Source organism: Cariama cristata, unplaced genomic scaffold (assembly GCF_000690535.1).
Source record: "Cariama cristata isolate BGI_N322 unplaced genomic scaffold, ASM69053v1 scaffold15156, whole genome shotgun sequence".
Taxonomy (NCBI): domain Eukaryota; kingdom Metazoa; phylum Chordata; class Aves; order Cariamiformes; family Cariamidae; genus Cariama; species Cariama cristata.
Window position 1 is genome coordinate 23472 of NW_009621673.1, and position 20319 is coordinate 43790.

At 53.3% G+C, this 20319-nt stretch overlaps 1 protein-coding gene across 1 annotated transcript in view; it reads right to left on the minus strand.

The window, feature by feature from the left end:
• SCN4A (sodium channel, voltage-gated, type IV, alpha subunit) overlaps nt 1-20319 on the minus strand; it is a 32594-nt gene that overhangs the window by 5333 nt on the left and 6942 nt on the right. The window contains exons 8-21 of the mRNA XM_009702067.1: nt 20076-20217; nt 19044-19256; nt 15918-16073; nt 15548-15671; nt 14567-14805; nt 12575-12748; nt 11909-12265; nt 8399-8827; nt 4311-4440; nt 3848-4002; nt 2448-2621; nt 1771-1893; nt 1226-1504; nt 1-18 (exon numbers count right to left, since the gene is read on the minus strand). The exon at nt 1-18 is cut by the window's left edge and continues 7 nt beyond it. Of these exons, the coding sequence (XP_009700369.1) occupies nt 1-18; nt 1226-1504; nt 1771-1893; nt 2448-2621; nt 3848-4002; nt 4311-4440; nt 8399-8827; nt 11909-12265; nt 12575-12748; nt 14567-14805; nt 15548-15671; nt 15918-16073; nt 19044-19256; nt 20076-20217 (2713 nt within the window). The remainder of the gene's footprint in view (nt 19-1225; nt 1505-1770; nt 1894-2447; nt 2622-3847; nt 4003-4310; nt 4441-8398; nt 8828-11908; nt 12266-12574; nt 12749-14566; nt 14806-15547; nt 15672-15917; nt 16074-19043; nt 19257-20075; nt 20218-20319) is intronic.

Genomic DNA, 20319 nt, shown 5'->3' on the forward strand with positions numbered 1-20319 from the left:
CCAGCCTTTAAAGGTCGCCTGCAGGGACAGTGGACAAGAACAGATTTGCTGGGAGGTATTTGGGGTTAGGGAGGGAGGGGAGGGCGATGGGTACATCTTTGGGTGTTTAGCTCTGAGCACACCTGCTCAGCCTGGAGTTACAGCCTCTCCATGGGAATGGCAGGAGAGGGACCATGAGTTAAATCCACAAGAAAAATGCCCCGATGATAAAGAAATACTGAGATTTGCACATGCACACACATGTGCACATGCCTGGACCACTCCGGAGCTGAGGCTACCAGTGACTTCCCGAAACACTGCTGCAAACCAGGCTGGGAGAAGGAGCAATTAACTCTTTTCTCCTCAAACCAAAATGCATTTTCCCAATGACAGAGCGGTGGCAGGGCCGGCTGCCTCCCTCCCGCTCCCAAACTCTGCCACCTCCATAGCCCTGACTTCTGTATCGCTGCCTCTGCTACCTGCTGGATTCTGATCCTACTGGAGTTGGGGGCTACATGGCATCTTTTACAGGCTTTTGCTGCTGATTTGTTAAACAAAAAGCCTGAACATCTTGTTTCCTGAATCTGATGGAGCAAACCTGAAGAGGAAGCTGAATTTAAAGCTGTTTGATCAACTTGGGTTATACTCTGATTCTGCAACCGCCAGTTCCCCTGGATCTGATAGTGGTAACCCCAGCCCACCCAATAACGGGGCCCACACCTATATTCTTATTAAAATTGTGGTGAGCAGTTCCTCTTCCGCTTGCCTGGCTCAGCTGCGGTGGGTTCAGTGGAAGCACGGCTGCATTCGCCCACTGCCCTGCAGCAGACACACACACTCATTTTCCAGTTGTCATCTTCCCCATGCAAAACTCTTGCAGCCTACGATTACAGCAGACTGAACCTTTCAAATGAGTAGTGGGGAAAAGAGAGTACCTCCCCTCCTCGCTCCTGCATCCCATGCTGTGCAGTAGACTTCTTGCAGCTCCAGGCTTGGTGCTACCTACACTCATCCACAGCGGTTCCCTGGTGACACTTATGTTTCCCTCCCATCTTCTACCCTGTCCCTTTCCTCCTTGGCTTTGCAAGGTCTTTTTGTGTTAAATATCAATTGTGTAGCTAAGAAGCAGCTAAGAGGCCTTGTCTGGGCATGAGGACAGCATCTCGCTTCAGCCCTGATGCTAATCATGCTGCCCTGCTACCTCAATGTGCATCTTGGAGGGATGGCAGCTGCTTCTATTACGTACCACTTGCAGCAAGGAGAGGTATCCCAAGCCCACGTTGTCGAAGTTGACCTTGACGTTGACCCATCTGACCTCGTTGGTGTAGAGGAGTGCCATGCAGTCGCTCTTGTTGTTCACCACGCTGTTGTCGAAGAGCTCACCTGAGGTGGTGTTGACGCATCGGTAGTACTTCCCCGCAAAGAGGTTCACCCCCATAATGCTGAATATCAGCCAGAAGATGAGGCAGACCAGCAGGACGTTCATGATGGAGGGGATGGCGCCCAGCAAGGCATTCACCACCACCTGCAAGGGGAGAAAAGACCTTGACGGCCCTATCTAGGGAACCAGGCTAGCAATGACGTCAACCTTCATGTCTCTGTGCCCCACCCTTACCCTCCCCAGCAGCACCAAGTGGGCTCAAACTGGACTAAAGGTACCTTAGCATCCATCCCACTGATCTGGAGACCCCTGAAAACCAACTGGGATCGGTCCCTGATGAAGGTCACTGCTGAACTGTGCTGCATTGCACATCCATGTCGGAGACAGCAGCACATGGGGGAGGCACCTACCCTCATGCCTTCAAATCTGGACAGGGCACGCAGTGGTCTCAGAGCCCTCAGTGTCCGCAGGGACTTGATGGCTCCCAGCTCGGAGTATCCCAGCCAGTTCGCTGTCAGGCTGATAATGGAAACCTGGAAGGAGCAGCCCAAGGGGTTAGTAGCGTCTCAGATGGAAACACAACTGAACCACGTCCCTGCAGCTCTTGCCCTTCCCTCTCTCCCAAGCAGTCCCTCAGGCTGGTGGTCATCCTCTTATCTTGGGACACAGGGACTGGCATCGAGTCCTTGAGTCCCTGGTGACCAGCTGCCTGGAAGATGTCCCTGCCTCTTGACTATGAGGGTGGAGGTGATGGGGGACACAGAAATACTGCACAGGAGGAATGACCTGCTGTGTCACGGAGCGTTTGGAAGACCCTATGCCCTTCACATCTCTGCTAGAGTCTGGTAGAACAGCATGGGTTTGTTCTTGGCTCGAGCGTAAAACAGAAAGGGTTTGAGTTTCTGCAACCAGGAAAAGAAGAACCACCATTATTTTAAGCAATGGTCTAAGCCCTCATTCCACAGCCACCCCAATGTCCTTTAAAATACAGTCTGGGTTCATATCCAACAGCCTGCTACAATCCCCTAATGCTCCCAAATCCCTTGGCTAACTATGGCTCTAAACGTGTTCATCAGACAACACTTACATCAACGATGAGGAAATCCAGCCAGCACCATGCGTTAGTGAAGTACACCTTGAAGCCATAGGCCACCCACTTGAGCAACATCTCAATGACAAAGATGTAGGAGAAGACCTTGTCAGCGTACTCCAGGATGGTGCGTATCACCTTTCGCTGTTCAATGTAGATGTCCTCAAAAGCCTGGAAGAGGCGTGGAGCTATGTGACAGTCATTCTTCCATTAGACCCACTGCACGGCTCAGAGCAGCCACATCCAGGCCTGCATTGTCCCTGCTTTCCTGTGGCTTGGGGCAGCTTGAAAAGTTGAGAGCCTAGCTACAGAAGGCATTTACTCATGCACCTGATCAACACGGGGTCTAACTCCTGTTTGCAAGTTCTTGCTGGCTATGCGGAGTGGTGCTTGTCTGAAACAAAACTTCACTGAAGTGAGTGTCCAGCTGCATCAAATTCCCACCAGTCCGCGCACAACTCAAAAGCCAGGACACCAACCTGCACCTTTGGATGCCTTGGTAGTTTTGAAATGCTCTTAGTTTGAGTTTGAGTTACTGCTATGTCTGCATGGTGTGTAAAGCGTAAGCATTCAGAAGTACGGGCATGGTGACCAGGTGTTGCGCAGCTGTTTTAGCACAGCTTTCGATTCTGGCACTAGCTGCAATCTCAGACATCCCCAAACTGCACTTCAGCATGTGATGCAGACATCTTGTAAAGTACATCTGAAAACCAGTCCAGTCCCTCTCTTCTCCTTCCGTGTCTCTTTACATCCAAACTCGCAGAGAAGTTGGTCTCCCCGTTAGCTCTGTGTTAGCATCATTTACAGATGCAGCTGAGTTATATCCAGCCCAAATACTCAGAGAGGACCAACAGGCTGACACACAGCTTTTTAATGAGGTTGATTTAAATGGACACCCAGGTTCTGGGAGGGTGCACCAGTCAGTGGCTGGAAGTGCTGAACAGCAAAATACTAACCATGAACTATTTGTAAAGCATCTCCTGACAACGAGTTATGGAGGCCATGAAATGAGGAACCATTCACATAAAGCTAAAGAGATGATGCAGGTAGTTCATGGCTGACATTAAGAGCAGGAGGGGAAGCTGTAGGCGGTTGGATCCCCTTGAGCCCATGGACCACAGCCCATGACGGATGCTGGGGAGGGTTGCACAGCGGTGACTATACTGATACAGGGCTCTTGGAGGGCAAGGGGAGGATGTTTAGATCCCCTTGCAAGGCTGTACATTGGGCAGACCTGAGCCAAATGGGGTTTTAAATCAAACATCTGCCCACAGCTGTGTTATTCGGCACAGGAGACAACCAGGCGATGCCCAGAGCCTCTGCCCGTGTTCCTGGGCTCCCTCCAAGCTGGGGAGCTGCTGCAGAGCAAATGGGACAGGGTGAAAGGTAGGACCTACCAGCGCACCACTGCTGAGGAGGATCATGAAGACGATGAAGGTCTCAAACCAGTTGTGCTCCACAATGCGGAAGCAGGTTTTCCGGATGTTCCACCATACTTTCCCTCTGTCGCTGGTGATGTCCACGTAGAGGCAGGGAAACCTCTTCACGCAGGCTGGGGATGGGACAAAGAGCTGTGGGTTACCTCCTGGCCAGGACGTTTCCACCAATGAGACACTATTGGTAGTTTAATTGTCATTTTAAGCCCTCCCAGGTTGGAGCAGGATCCTGGTGGGCTTGGGGGTGGGCATGCAAGAGGGGAGCCCCATGGGGATCATGTCCATGGTAGTACAGGAGGACTTGGAGTTTGGGCTGAGCTAAGTGAGCCTGAGGGTCATGACGCTGCAAGAAATGGTTGGCAATGGCCCCTCCATACCCACCTCCCCCTTCCCACAGGGTCTTCTGCCCGGCTCGGTCCCTCACCTTCGGTAAAGCACTCCTCGGGCTCGTTGCTGTCCTCAGCCTCTTCTGCCACCTCCTCTTCCACCAACAGCGGGGGTTTGTAATCCACGGTGCTGCACAAGGACGATGCGTTGTCGCTGGAGAGTGGATTCTGCAAAGGGAGAGGAGGATTCAGGCTGGGCCGCCCTGCAGAAGGGATGCTCCTGGGCTTTGGCTGCCTCTGGCCATCCTCCCGCTCCTCCTGCCCCAGGAGAGACTGGGCAGTACCAGGGCGGCTGGCTGGTGGGACCCCTTTGCTTGGATGCTGCTCTGAGTCCCTCTCCTATGAAATCACAGCCCAGAGTGAAGCTGTTAAATTGTCCAGGGCTGCGAACCTTGGAGGACCATTGATACCTGAGCTTGCACAAGCTTTGCTTTCCATCCAAGTTCAGAGGAGCAAAAGGTCCCCTGACCCCAGCCTTCCTCCCAGCACAGCAAGTCCATCTCCCATCCACTTGTACCATCATCTCAGGTTGATTTTCTTACCTCCTCCTCCTCCTCCTTTGCATGCCCTCAGCCACGAAGCGCTCTGTCAAACACCCTTCAGTACAACGAGACCTGCAGAAACCCAGGCGGCCACCATGGCACTTCTCTCGAATCCTGCTGGCTCAGCTCATGCCGAAGGGCTTTTAGACTGAGGTCCACCCAAGTTCAAAACCTGCATCCCAAATATCTCTCGCCAGCTCCATCCTGCTCCACAGCTCAGCTTGGCTGGCTTCCCAGACACCACTCAGCAAGGCCCAGAGGGGCTGATAACAAGAAAAAACCTTGGCAAGCCCCTGGGATTTTTTCCTCCATTTTTTTTTTTTTTTGACTTTCCCAGAAGATCATCTGCAGAACTTGAGGAAAGAGCAGATCCCCAGACCTGCCTGCCCTACCTAGGAGCAACTAGGAACCAGATCTTGGATGGGCATCTCCAATGCAGGATGGCATTGGCTTGCATGGGAAGAAGCTAATCCTCCCCCAAGGTTGCTAGTGCTTTCAGTAGGGCGTAAAGGAGCTGCTCCATCCTCCAACAAGCCATGGAAGACCCCCTGGGGTAATTTGAGGCACCATCATTGCCTGCAGCTTCAGAGGCCACGTCTTTATGAGAAGACGTTGCTTTGGAGGACCCTTGCAGCCCGGGTACTGCGTGCTGGGGACACGTGGAACATTGCCTTGAGGAGCAGGACACAGCAGTCGGGGTGGCACGAGCTGTCAGCTGGTGGCTCTTCAGGAGCAGTGGGACCACCCTCTGTTCGGGCTGGTTTGGGGGCACAGGAGGGGCAGGGGGATTAGGAGGCCTTGGCACAGAGCCAGGCAAGCTGTGACCCTGGGGAAGGACACATGGAAACAATCTACCTCCAGGGACAAGTTTTGTGAAGGCACAAGGTGGGGATGAAGCTGTCCCCCAGAGATTGGGGGAAAGATGCCCAAGAGGCACTTGACAGGCTCGTGTAACCCAGGAACTCTGTGTGCTGGTGCTCAGGGCAGGTCCTGTTGGATTGGGACAGGGATAACTGTGCTGATCCCACTGCATGGTCCGCCAAACCCCATCCCTTGGGGCTTCTGAGCCCCCCATGCACCTGTGACCAGCAGGTTTGCAGGGTAATTTCCATCACGCACCTGGTATGGCATCTCCAGCTTGGCTGGGTGTTTCCACCCAAATCCAGGGCTTTCCCCATCCTTGCCAGCACTGAACATTGGCATTCAGGTGCTGTGCCCCCAGACTCACCCTGTGACCCCCGTAACTCGCAGCACTTGACGATACTCCTGTGATGCACCATAGCCCGGAGCGTCTCAGGAGACATCACCCTGCCCAGCAGGATGGGAATCCAAGGCAAAAAGCCTCCAAAGAAGAGCCCTGAGCCACAGCACTGACTCTGCACAGCCACACACCGACACGGCCGTTCCCGTCACCTCCTCGCTGCTTTGTGGTGCAAAAGACAAGTCAACCGTAAGATGCAAAAGTGCTTGAGGAGAGCAGCAGCGCTGCTGCCATCATCCTGCCACTATCATTCCACCCTGAAAAATATCTTCACCTTGGAAAGGAGCTGCTCTGGAAGGGGGAGAGCGTTTATCACCCTTTTCTGAGCAGCCCATCTGGAGAAAAATTCCCGGTTTGCAATCGTTACCGACGGCCTGTGTCTCCGGTGCGAGGAGGTGTGCGGGTCTTTGGCTCCATCTGGAGCTAACTGATAGCATGTGAGTACACCCAGCTAGCGGCAATCTTCCCCAAGGACCACCTCAGGGCTCCCACCCATTAGTTCCTGATTCTAATTATCATTTCACATGATGACTGCCAACCCTTTGCCCACCCTGCCTGTTCGGGTAGGGACCAGGTTGTTAATGCACCCTCTTGGCTTGCACCTTGGTTAATGTTTGACTGAATTTAACCATCAAAACCAGCAGCAATGATGGGGTAAACTGGTATTTAACGGTTGAGAGATGCTGTTTGCCCCCTGCACTTGCTGAGCAGCCAGGAATGGCTCTGGAAATACAAACTTCATGTAGGGTGTTGGAGCAGGTGCCACTAGATGTCAGCTGAACACAGCCCCAAAATGCTGGAGCCACGTCGGGACATGTCCGATAGCTGCACACTGAGGTTTTCCTGCAACTGCCAGGAAGCACATCGTGGTGACAGGGAACTGAGGTCCGTGGGGACCCCACAAACCAGGCTGGATGAGTCCCCCCATGGCAGCTAGGTTGGCGTTAGCATCGTAATGCAATCGCACACCCAGTGTGCTATGGGATGGCCTGGGTGTACTGGGGATTAATGCTACTGAACTGGATTTGCAGTAGGAAAAAATTGGGGAAAAACGGCCACTCTCAGCCCTCCTGGGTGCTGGCAGCACTAAGGGGAACGACAACAGCAACTCCCCTTCCCCATTCCCTTGACCAAGGTGCTCCAGGCAAGTTTGTCCCTTCTGAGCACAGCACGTTTGCAATGGGTCACAGCCAGCCACCACCTTTCCTGCTGTCTGCCTCCTGCAGCCCCACTGCTGAAAACACCCTGTTTTTCCAGCTAAAAACCAACCCTAAAAAGTAAATAATCAGGATTGTCCCCCTCTTCTTGCACTGTGCCCCGAGTGAAGCCAGGTCCCTGTCACCATGTGGAGCTGCAAGGAGCCTGCGGATGGGGAGGGAGGCCGATGGCTCTGGGGTTTTGGGAGTCCGGGTTCATTTTTGAGTCCTGCATTGGGCTCGCTGTGCGATCACAGCCAGGCTCTCAGCAGCAGTTGTCCTTGCACCCAAACGGCACCACACTGCCTTCTTCCCCAGCACGCTGCCCTGAGCAGGACTAGCTGGGACAGAGCTTCCCAGAGGCTCCTCAGCTCCTGGGCAGACACATTTGCTATCGATAGTCATGATAAACCCCCAGGTCAGAGCTGGTCTATTATTCATCCAAAACTCCTTTCCAGATTGATGCAGTTGCTCCTTTCCACTGCAGCATCCCCAGCTACCCTGCGTTTCCCCAGGACCTCGGTGCGACCCCGTTGCAAGCAGTAATTTCCCACCAAACTATCACCCTCCTTTCTGTGCCCACTCGAGTCTTCCCAAGTTTCTTGTCTCGCATCTCCCTGCCGTCCTCCAGAGCACCAAGGTGATCGGTGTCCCACAAGCCCTGATAGTCCTCTCCATGCCTCAGTGCAACAATGCTGACATCAGCTGTCTTGTCAGCTTTGGATCCAAAATGCATCGCTTCATGTTCACTTGTGCTAAGCTCCTCCATCTGGTTTCATGCCCTCCCTGATGATGCTTTCTGAGGCATTAGCAGTGGATCCAATGTTAGTACCATCAGCAGATTTCCTGGCATCAAATTCCTCTTGAACATCTTTAACCCCAAACTGAGCGCTTTGACCCTTGCACCAACCCTGTGGTGCAGTGGGTCCCCCTGGCATTAACAACAACCCCATAGCCTGACCCAAACCAGGGCAAACCCCTGCTTGGACCCCCCTCCACCTCCAGCTTACACAGGGAAATGCCAGGTAGAAAAGTCAAAGCAAAACCAGCATCATTCTTTGGGTAGCACAGCAAGAATGGGTCAATCCCAGTTTTGGGGTTGAAACCCTTCCACCCACCTTTCTTACCTTGGCATCTTCGGTGTCGGACTGGGTGCTTGTCTCCTCGTAGAGGTCAGACTCCTCTGAGGCGATGGGGACTTGCACCGTCAGGTTGGGGTTGTTAATGAAATTCATGTGGTCCAGCTCATCCATGAAAAAATGCTCTTTGCCAGCGACTCCATCCAGGTACTCTGACTTGGGCTCCTGGCCGGTGTCCACATGGTTTAGTACAGAGTTGTCCCTCTTATTGGGCTCTTGCTCTTCCTCCGGGGCCACCTTCTTCCCCTTCCACAGTCTATGGAGCAGCATGAGGACAGAGCTCTTTACAAAATCAATTCCCTTGGTGATCCTGCCAATAGCGATCTGCAAATTGTTCATCTCTCCGTCGTCATCAGATGCTGCCAGGCTATCGGCACTGAAGGAGCTCAACAGCAAAGCTAAGAACAGGTTCAGCACCTGGAGGAGACAAATACCAGCACTGATGTCGAGCACCAACATCGTCCGCGCAGGCTGGGGCGGCAGGGGCCAGTCATGGCTGTGGAGCAGATCCCTTCATTGAGTGTGTCGTGGGACTCCATCCTCCCATCGCCCAGCTCTGGGGACAGCCCTGGAGGACATGGTCCTCCCTCACTCCTCCGTGGGCTCCGATGCCCTCAGCATCACCCCCAGCTGTTCGGGTCCTGCTGATCCATTTGCAAGTGATATGAATCATTGCTTCAGCCCACCTCCCCTGTGGGTCCATCAGCATGCTCCTCCCTTTGCTCTCTTGGAGCTCTTGGCCTGGCTGGTCCCCGCATGGGACTCCCCAAGGCTATGGTGCTTTTCCCCACCACCCACAGGGATGCAACTCGGCTCTGTCCTTTCTCTTCCCAGGGAGAAACCTCCTGCTTATTGTCCTCCCACCTGCAACTCTCCCTCTCCTCTTTGCTGGCTTTGGTAGCTCAGACACCCAGCAAGCTCCTGAGGGTCTCCAATGCCCCGAAGCCATGTAGGAGCCTGAACTGCAGCTATAACCTCATCCCTTCCTACCAGAGACAGCTCTGCTCCACTGAAACTGGTATTTCATCTCAGCACAAGTCAGCTCATGGGATGTAAATGCTCTATATAGCTCCAAGCATGGGCTCTCTCCTGCTTTCCCTAGATCACTCCTACTTCACCATGCCCGAAACGTGACTGGACCCCATTGCAGCCTTGCCTGGCACGGGTGGACTCCCTGCATGCCAGAAACCTGGAGCAGCTCACGAGAAGACGAGGGAGACAGGCTCTCCCCGGGGTACGGGACCATCGGCAGCAGCCAGCCAAGCGCTCGTGCGCAGGGCGGACGATGGGCCAAGCCCACAGCTGTTGATGTTTGTGCCTTTCTGTGCCAGCAGTGTATCTGAGAAGGGAATTAACTGCTATTCAAGGTCACTGCTGTTTTCGCATGGCTCATGCCATATGACTTAAATCGCATCTTTAAATAAATCCCTACTATCCCACCAGTTTAATACTTACGTTAAGTACAAATTACAGCTAATAGTTGCTGTTGGCTCTGGCCTTTTTCGACAGGGGTCCGTTACCTTGTCACCCGACTGACTTCCTCCCTTTTCCCTTAATAACCCCAAAGGAAATGCTCAAAGTGTCATTAACAGTAAAGGATGACCAATCATCGCCTTATTCGTCTGCAGGGGAAGCGGGGAGAAACACACACCTCCCTGCAGCCGGGATGCTTGGGAGGCTGTGCGGGACAGGCTCCAGGACTTGGAGATACCTGAGACACGGCCAGGAGAGTCTGGCAGAGAGGATGAAGAGGACAGAGATAGCTCTGTAGTTGGTCGTGCGCCGTGTTTCTCTACTTAGCTTTAAATGAACCCCGTGCAGCAGCACAGAGCACAGCAGGAGCTGCAAAGCTTGCCCCGAAAGCTGGGGTGCGGTCTCGGGGACGGCTGCCTCTGACCACACCAGCTGAAAAATCACACTGCCCTCATGTCTTCTCCAGGAGACTCTGCTGGAGGGGTGGATGGGCTGTCCTACTCCAAAAACTGGCTCCAGAATAGGAAAGGTTTCCAGAGCCCTTTTTGGGGAGGGTCTTCAGCTGCAATTCCCAGTCTCTAAGCTCCTGGACTCTCTGCAGACTGTTCTGGAGATGCTCCTACTGCGTACGGGTGATTTTCAGCCCGATTCAGCGCTGCAATTCAAATGAATGCGTTCCCCCTTGAAAGGTGGCATTACAAACTGTTGCTGACTGCTGGGTGATGGGCAGCCTGGGGGGACATCGGGCTGCTTCCCACCGCGAGGTGTTGCACGCACGTCTGCCCAGCACCACCCAGTACAGACCCCAGGACACCCCAGGGTGAGGTCTGCAGCCTCTGTGGCTCTCCGTGCTGCTACAGGGGCCAGTTCAAAGCCCCAAACACTTGGCATGAGCCAGGGAAGCCAAGAAGAACCCAAATCCCAACTTTCTGCTCTCAAAGTGGGCCACTCCAAGCTGCCCTACCCCTGACCTGAGCTGTGGGGTGGTCTGAGTTTCTCCCTGGGGCTGCTTTAACCCCTCCGGAGCGCTGTGCCAGCCCAGTGCTGGAGCAGGCATCCTTCGTGGGGAGGGGGGCTCAGCAGCTCCCCGGGCAGATAGTTTTTCAAAGCAAATTCCAAAGAGCTTACACAACCCCGGCAAGTAATAGGAGCGATTCGGCAAGCCGCCGCGCTTCCCTCCCCTGCCTTGCTCCTTAAGAAGGGAGAGCAGGGCCCACGCAGGCTGGAAAACAAGCTTCAAAGCCGTCAGCGAGAGGGTTACCAAGTTTAGAAAGGATTTCAGGCTCGCCTGGAACTTGCAAACCTGCAGCGCAGACAGCAAGCAGCTTGGCTTAGCGGGGAGGGCAATGGGCAGAGAGGGAGGGTGATGGTGACCAGGGGCTCACCAGGACCCGGGGGAAGGACCCCCCCATGCCACAGAGGGGTCGTGCATTGCCAGGATGCCGCCTGGACCGCAGTGGGGACTGGGGATGCTGGGGATCTGCAAAAGCCTTCCGGGGGTGATCTGCTCCCAAAAGCACCCTTGAGCAAAAGGCCAGCCCTGGGGTGAGCTGGATGTAACGCTGCCTCGATCCCTCATCGCAGGAGAGTGGGAAGTTGGGGAGGAAAGCCTGAAAAGCCATGTGGAGAAGAAAGGGCAGCTTGAAGATGAGCTCCCTTTTGTCACAGAATTGCTTCTGCATCTGCCTAAAGCCCGTCGTTAAGTTTTCCGTGCCTTGGTTTCCCCTTCTGTTCCTGATCTAGTTTCAACTGAAGGTCCCTCACAAATTACTTCTTACCCTACTTTAGACAGAGCTGAGCACACAGCACATCCCAATGAGTCTACAGGAAGGAGGTCGAGACCTTTCCCTGTGCTCCTGTACAGCTCCAACAAGACCATGCCTACAGGCATAGCCCTATAGATGAGCTGAGCTGGACAGCATTGGCCAGAGACCGAGGGGCAGAGGTGTCCTCCCCCCACGACACCCTCTGTCCTTTCCCCCCCCACCCCTTTCACTGAGGGTCCACCCCAGCTCCAAGACTCACCACGAGGTTCCCAATGACCATGACCATCATGAAGACGATGAGGCACATGGTCTGGCCAGCCACCTCCATACAATCCCACATGGTCTCAATCCACTCCCCGCAGAGGATACGGAAGACGATGAGGAAGGAGTGGAAAAAGTCATGCATGTGCCAGCGGGGCAGCGTACAGTCGAGGGAGATCTTGCACACACACTCTATGTAGCTCTTCCCAAAGAGCTGCATCCCCACCACGGCGAAGATGAAGACGATGATGGCCAGCACCAGCGTGAGGTTCCCCAAGGCGCCCACCGAGTTGCCGATGATCTTGATGAGCATGTTGAGGGTGGGCCAGGACTTGGCGAGCTTGAAAACCCTCAGCTACGAGGAGCAAGGAGATAAGGCGTTGATTTGCCTGAGGCTGCATTGCCATAAGGTGTCAGCAAGGCTGCGAAGCTGGGATTAAACCTTCATGTGGCAGTTTTATTACGGTAGGAGGGATTAAACGCCCAACTGCTTTGCAAGGAGCACAGACTCTGACTTTCCTAAATATTTAGCTCGACTGTCAGTATTATCTTTAACAGTGGACAAGTTGGTGACAGCCATAAAGGAGGTTGAACTAGCCATTCTCCACCCTGATGGCAATCGCATCCAAAACCCCCAGGCACACCTCGTCCCCATGGCACGTACCAAGCGGAAGGAGCGGAGCACGGAGAGCCCTTGCACGTTGGCCAGGCCCAGCTCCACCAGGCTCAGGGTGACGATGATGCTGTCGAAGATGTTCCAGCCCTGCTGGAAATACTCATAGGGGTCCAGAGCAATGAGCTTCAGGACCATCTCCGCTGTGAAGATCCCAGTAAAGACCTGTGGGAAACAGCACCTTGTCACTTTGCTTGTAAGCCAGTGCTGAGCCTTGGGGTGGGGTGGGTAGCACCTCTCTTTTTTGGTGTATTCTCAAAGCATTTGACCTCATTAGGTCCAGTCCCAGTTGGGAACAAGGTCCCCAGCTGCTGCCCAGTGTGGCTTGGGAAGCCAGGCTGGGAGTACTGGTGACTGATTGCTTCTGGAGAGACATGAATGTGGATGTTGGCACATGGAAATTAAAAATAAAAGTCTCATTGGCAAAGGGACCCCCTTTGAATGACTGCTGAATCACAGAGATTCTCAGTACTGGGAACTGGGATGCTACTGGGGTGTCCCTGCCCCTCCCAGAGCCCTGTGGAAGCTGATCCGGCTTTTACACATTACTCTTTTCCTGGGACTACAACAGCGCTGTGCATTATCACGTTACTCCAGAGCGGGATCAGCAACGTGACAATTAGCATCCTTGATGCAATTTCACGACACAACATGTGCAGAGGGAGCCTGGTGACAAATTTTTCCCTGGATGTGGATCCTGTTGGGATGCACAGGTCCATGCCTCCACTGTGCAGGGAGGAGAGGCTGCAGGGAGACTTCTGCACCAGTACCCCAGGGGATGCTCCCTGACATGCCCCTTTGCATGCCAGTCCACAAACATCTCCTTTTCTGCTCCTGCCAGCTGATCCCTGCTCTTTTCTTTTACAGCTTGGCCATCTTTCTGCCTGCAGCGTGACAGGCAGCAGGCACTGCAGCTTCCATCTCAGGCACAAGCAGGGAGACATGGGAGACCATGGCTCAGTGGGAGCTGCTTCTCCTGCTCCCATCCCTACCTGGACCTTCCCCAGCAAATCATCCCCATCGGCACTGTGGCATACAAGCAGCCAGAAATCGCTGCTGGCCCAAGGGAAAAGCTGGAGCCCTCTTTGCAGCGTGACCGTGCTTCGAGCAACAGCCGATTAATCCCCTTGTATTTCCTGAATGAAACCAGAGACAAAGCAGCTATGTGCTGAGCGTCATCCTGCCCATCCAGAGCTCAGGCACCGGTATGTGTCACTCCAGTGCCTGTGCACGGAGAAGCCCAGGCAGGTGCTGGAGCAGGGCAAGGTGGCCGGAGAGGGGACGGCGAGCTCTCCCATCCTTTAGCTGCATTTCCCAGAACTACTAGGGGCCTCCTGGACTTGTCCCACCAGCAGATTGCATCCAGCTGAAAGACATTTCCCTTGAGCTCCAAGCAGAAGCAACCACAGCTGGTTGCTAAATCCGCCTGTGAAATTAGGACAGCCCAGATTTGCAGTGATTTCACTGGGAAAAGTCCTGATTTTTTTTTTTTTTTAAATGCTGCTAACATTGTTGCTTCCTGCTTAGTGAGGACCTGTTTGCTCTCAGAATCTGAAACGGCCTCTGGTCTGCCACATGGCCACCCAACATCATGAGGACACTGTGGTGTCAACCAGGGCTGGCAGCAGCTCGTGTCTGACCCTGGGTTGCAATGTAGAAGACAGCTCAGGACAGCTCTGCAAGGCCACGGCCACGTTAGCATTGCCGAGGTGCATCAAGCAAGACAGAAGCTGCAGCAGAAGGGGAGCAAGGGATGATGGATCCCATCCCCACATCACTTCCCTTGATCTGAGCTGTCCTGGAGTCCAACCCATCGCAGGGATGCTGTGATCAGACCCTTGCAGCACTTTCTCAGCAGCTGAGATGTGTTACCAGGCATGCATGCATGCTGTTCAGGTGACAAGGGCAGCAGAGAGGATCTGCCCATGAGGGTGGCTGCTGCGGCTCTAAACGGGGAAGGACAGGATGCCCATAGCTGCCTACCAGGTTCCCCACGGACAGCACGTTCTCAAACTCCTCCGTCATGGGATAATGCTCCATGGCCATGAAGAGCGTGTTAAGCACAATGCAGATGGTGATGCCCAGGTCCACGAAGGGGTCCATCACCACCAGCTTGACAAACTCCTTCAGCTTCAGCCACAGAGGACAGCAGTTCCAGACCAGGAACATGTGGGCAAATTTGTACCACCAGGGTGGGCACTTCTGGTGAGCTTCCTCCAGCTCTGAGGGCAGGAAAGAAAAATGACATCAGTGTGGGCCTCTCCTGTCCTCCCCTGGGTGGGCCAAGTGCTAACCCACTCAAAGAGACCTCTCCTGAGGTCCTGAACCAACCCTAGATCATCTATGAGTTTAATACGGGGGTTAAAGAGAGGACCCTTCCCATGCTCAGGCACAGCGATGTTGTAGACCTTACCCTCCAAACCAGAGAGGGATGGAAAGGCAGATCAGTCAGGGAACTGTGGGTCCAGTCCTGCTCTCAGCACCCGGGCAGGATTTGAAGTGTCCCTGCTATGCTGAGATTGCAGGGACACCCAAGGGAACAGCTCCAGTGTGGCAGGAGGGCTTGGTGCCCATTCCCAGGGCTGAGAAGCCTGTTATCGCCGAGTCTGTGGTACTTTTTGCTGACGTTAAGACAGCAGCTCTTGGGAAGCCACTCAACAGCTCTCGGCTCTGGAGAGTGCTATAATCAATTGTAATCCCATTCATTTGCGTGACATATTTTATTATGGCCTCTGGGCATCATCCTAGCGAATTAGGATGAAAAGCCTTGCTTGAGCATCGCTGTAGTGCCCTGACCACATTTGGAGACCCCCCAGGTCCAGGGTCATCCCTCACATGGGGCTGGAGGTTTGGGACAGCCGCTATCACGGGTGTGTGCCGAGCACCCCAAACCCATCAACACCCAACGGTTGGGCTAAACCAGCCGGCGCACGCAGCCCTTGCCCAGGCTGGGGAAGGACCTACCTTCCACAGTGTTGGAGATGACACTGATGGCACTCCCCACTCTCTTCTCGAGGCTTGGTCCATCTTGGTTGCCTACAGTGAGGTGGTTGTGGTCTGATTTCTCCGGCTCGTTGGTTGGGTTGAACTAGAAGGAGAGGAGGCCACAGGGGATGAATGCAGAGCGCTGCAGGCTGTTTGATGCACTTAAAGATAGAGCAGGCAGAAAAAAAGGGCATGGTCTGGAGAGACCTTGGGGTGCAACATGGGAGCTACAGGCAGAAAGGTTCGTAGGACCCAACCCACAAGAAGCTGGGCACAAGGCTGTCCCTCCACTGGGGTTTATCAGGGTGGGCATCCTCAAGGGATGGCAAAGACAGAGCCGAGTACGTACATCAATCACCGTAGCGGACCGCTCCAGCATGACCTTGGGGACCACTTGCCCATTGCAGTCTTTTGCCTTGTCCTGGTCACTGTTCAGATCTGAGTCGCGCTCCTTCTCGACCGTGTTGCCGGGCAGGGAACCGCCGCTGGACCGCCGGTCCTGCAACTGCAGCAACCCACATCCCCATCACCCGCCTGTCCGCAGCCATCGGGACCTTCCCACATTTGCTGCGGGGCACCAGGCTAAGGAGGAGGGGGGAACTGAGCCCCAGGACTGTCCCGGGAAGACTTTGTAACTCCAAAGTCTGCTGCAGGACCTGGGCAACAAACTGAGGTCCTTACGAGCAGCAATGAGGGATAACAGTTTGCTGTAGCTAAACAGAAGTTGCGCACCTTTCCTTTTCACTTGCACACCCCACCGCACCAAGTTCTCCGCATAGCGGTATTCGATCTGTTCCAATTTGGTCAGGGTGAGTAATTCATAAGGACAAAACTATACAAACGTTCTAATTTCTGTCTTGCAGGAAACTTTAGTCTTTGAAACATGCTTTCAGCCCAAATGGGAAAGAAGCAAAATCTTCAAGGCTCTTGCTGAAATGCGATGTCCAAGATTTTTGGACTTGCACTGTATTTGTGAATGTTTGGGTTTTAAAAAAAAAATTAAATTTTTTTCCCCAAATGTTGTTTTATCAGGTTTTCATTTGCACATGGAATTTTTTTTTTTTTCCTTTCTAACACCAGTATTGATATTTGAAGTTTACTACACCCTCTGGTAGCACTAAGGATGCCACAGCAGAGTGGGAACCTCTCTGTTCCCACTGCACGTTGTTGAGATGCAACACGGTTTCCACGCTCGGTCACTGGATATTAAATGGATCTGAACACCCATTTCTCATAGGCACTTTGCCCTCACTCTCAGCCTTATTCCCTCTGTCTTCTCCCATTTCTCCAGGTGAGAATAAAGGAGTATCATCCCATAATAAAGCCTTTGGGCAACTCACTGGTTAATTTGCTCAGGGAACTGGCCACAACACCAGCTTTATGCCCAGCCCTGGAGTCCCCATCCCTCAGGCAGGGCTTGCTTAGACCCATCCTGCAAACAGCAGCAGCTGGATAAAAGCAAACCACTTCCTCGGAGGATGTTGCGGCTCAGCACAGATAAGCAATGAAAGATAGAAGCTCTAGAGAGAGGAAAACATTGTTTTGTGTCTCTCTTTACATGCAAGGAAGCTGGTCTTTTGCCCGGACTAACAGTTCGATTTGCAGTGATGTCCCCTGTGGATGTTGGTGACAGACCAAAATGATGATTAGAGATGGAAAAGGGCTGGGCTGCAGTATTAGACATGACAGAAGCTTTTGCCCATGTTTTTATAGGCATATCATGCTGAAAATAGACTCTCAAGGATCAGGAAGGGGCTAAGGTAACACCCTGGGACCGCAAGGGAGCACGTCTCTTGTCTAGACTCTGCTTTTGCCAAGAAAGGTTGGACCAGGTGATCCTGGTATTCATAGAATTATAGAATAGCTGGAATTGGAAGGGACCTTAAAGACCATCCAGTCCAAACCCCCTGCAATGAGCAGGGACATCTTCAACCAGACCAGGTCACTCAAAGCCCCATCCAACCTGACCTTGAATGTTTCCAGGGATGGGGCATCTCCCACCTCTCTGGGCAACCTCTGCCAGTGTTTCACCACCCTCATTGTAAAAAATTTCTTTTTTATAGCTAGTCTAAATCTACTCCCTTCCAGTTTAAAGCCATTGCCCTTTGTCCTGTCACTCCATGCCCTTGTAAAAAGTCCCTCCCCAGCTTTCTTGTCGGCCCCTTTAGGCACTGGAAGGCTGCTCTAAGGTCTGCCCGGAGCCTTCTCTTCTCCAGGCTGAACAACCCCAACTCTCTCAGCCTGTCCTCACAGCAGAGGTGCTCCAGCCCTCGGATCATCTCCGTGGCCTCCTCTGGACTTGCTCCAACAAGTCCATGTCCCTCTTGTGCTGAGGACCCCAGAGCTGAAGGCAGTACTGCAGGGGGGGGTCTCACCAGAGCGGAGCAGAGGGGCAGAATCCCCTCCCTCAACCTGCTGGTCACGCTGCTTGGGATGCAGCCCAGGACACGGTTGGCTTTCTGGACTGCAAGTGCACATTGCTGGATCATGTCCAGTTTTTTATCCAGCAGTACCCCCAAGTCCTTCTCGGCAGAGCTGCTCTCCATCCCTTCCTCCCCCAGCCTGTATTGATACCTGGGGTTGCCCCAGCCCATGTGCAGGACCTTGCACTTGGCCTTGTTGAACCTCATGACGTTCACATGGACCCACTTCTCAAGCTTGTCCAGGTCCCTCTGCATGGCATCCCTTCCTTCCCGTGTATTGACTGCACCACTCAGCTTGATGTCATCTGCAAACTTGCTAAGGCCATTCTACGATTCTATGAAATGGGTGGAAATCAGGCAACTTCAGAGACCACCCGTTTTGATGCCAGCTCGTTTGACTCCAAACTCTCTGCAGCATCAGACAGGATTAGATCTGCTGGTGTGCCTGGGGACAGCAGTGAGACCAGACCTTGAGACCTGTGCCTCGGCTCCTGCAAGGACACCAGGACCTCCCCAGGTGAGATGCAGGGTCTCTCGAGCCCTCTCTTCTGTTTCCAGTCTTGGCCAAAAGCAAATGGTTTACTAATGCATTTAGCTTTGCTGCAACTGCCCTATCTTCCTTGAGTGCTTCTTTTGTACCCTGATCATCATCTGCCTGTGCAGGCTCTCTGCCAGGTTTCCTGCTCTTGACGTGCTGCAGGAATATATATTGTTAGTTCTGGTGCCTTTTATGCCTTGTTTCTCGCCTCCTCTTTTCAAGCAATATCGTACCTCTCTGCTGCCTCCCAGTGCTCCCTGTGCCTGATTTTAGATGTAGAAATTACACCTTTTCAGCCTTCTTTTTTCCCCATCTAAGGTAATATCTCAACTTTCTGATTCAGCTGTGACCCCCAAAATGATTAGCCAATTATGATCTTTGCTTACTGCGGACCAGATGGGGCTTAATTCTTGGATTTTACAGAAATTGAGGTACCATCACGCTTGTTGCTGCCTCCACTTTTCTCCCCCTATTCCCAAGGTCCCTCATTTTGGCCTCCACACTTTTCACCAACCATCTTCTCTTGCTCCTCTTGATGCTTCTTCAGCTGCTCCATGAGCTGCTGAAACTCCTCCTCCTTCTGCTGCTCCTCCAGCATCGTGGCATCGTTTTGTTCCGCATAAGCCATGGCCACCACTGCGAGGATGAGGTTGATGAGGTAGAAGGAACCAAGAAATATAACCACCACGAAGAAGATCATGTACGTTTTCCCTGCTGCACGCAGCGTCTGTGGAAAGAAAAAGCATGGCCTGTCACACCACCTCAACACGAGATCGGTTTGGTGGTGCCTCCAATGAAAGGTCTTGCACCTGGGCACCCTCCCATTTGTGGTAGGAGTACAATATTTCGCTCCCAAGAGCTGGTCATCACCCAATTGACCTTCCGGCAGTCCACGGTGCTGGGTTAGGACTTGTGTGAAACAGAAGTCTCGGCAAACCCTGTGCTATCTGGTAGCCCAAGAGCTGCAAGTATGTATGGAGATGGGACCGATATTTCATCAGGGATGCACTTTGCTGTGACAGCGGCTGATGGCTCTCAGCCCTTGACTTCTCAGGTCTCACCCGTGGGCGAAGAGTGGTCCTCTTCTAACTCTGGATCTGAGCATAATCATTTCCCTTTAGACAGAGGTTTGCTTTTATCTAAACAGTTTCTGGACCTGGGGTCAGCTGGGATTTTATGGTGTCTGCAACTTCTCCCTAGAGGATGACTCAACGCGGGGGACAAGTGACCCAGCTTTTCCCGCTTACCTTCCCGCTTAGCTCAAGCCAGAGATGTACTAGATACTCTTACAAATCCCTGATTTCTATGATACAGCTGACGGCACTGCTGCAGCACACCTGGGCTTTGCCTTGGAAAATACACTGCGCTGCTCAGGTTAGGGAACTGGATGGGACCATGCCTCATCTCTGCTGGTCCTGGATACATCCATAAACCACAGGACAAGGTCCCACAAGTTTACAGTCAAGTGACTTTTTACCTGTCCTAGACCAGCAGCAGCATCAAAACAAGAGGAGCACTTGTACAAGGATAAAAATTTGGTGCCTACCAGCTGGAAGAGGTTCTCCCAGTAGTCCTGCGTCATGAGGCGGAAGAGGGCCAGGAAAGCCCAGCTGAAGGTATCGTAGCTGGTGTAGCCGTAGTTCGGGTTTCTCCCCACCTTCATGCACTGGTACCCTTCAGGGCACTTCCTACCAAAGGAGCCGCGGAGGCAGCTGGCATCAGCCCCCAGCACTGCCCCTCCTGCACCCGCAGCAAAACGCTCCGTCCCTGGAGGTGCTGAGATGCTTCAG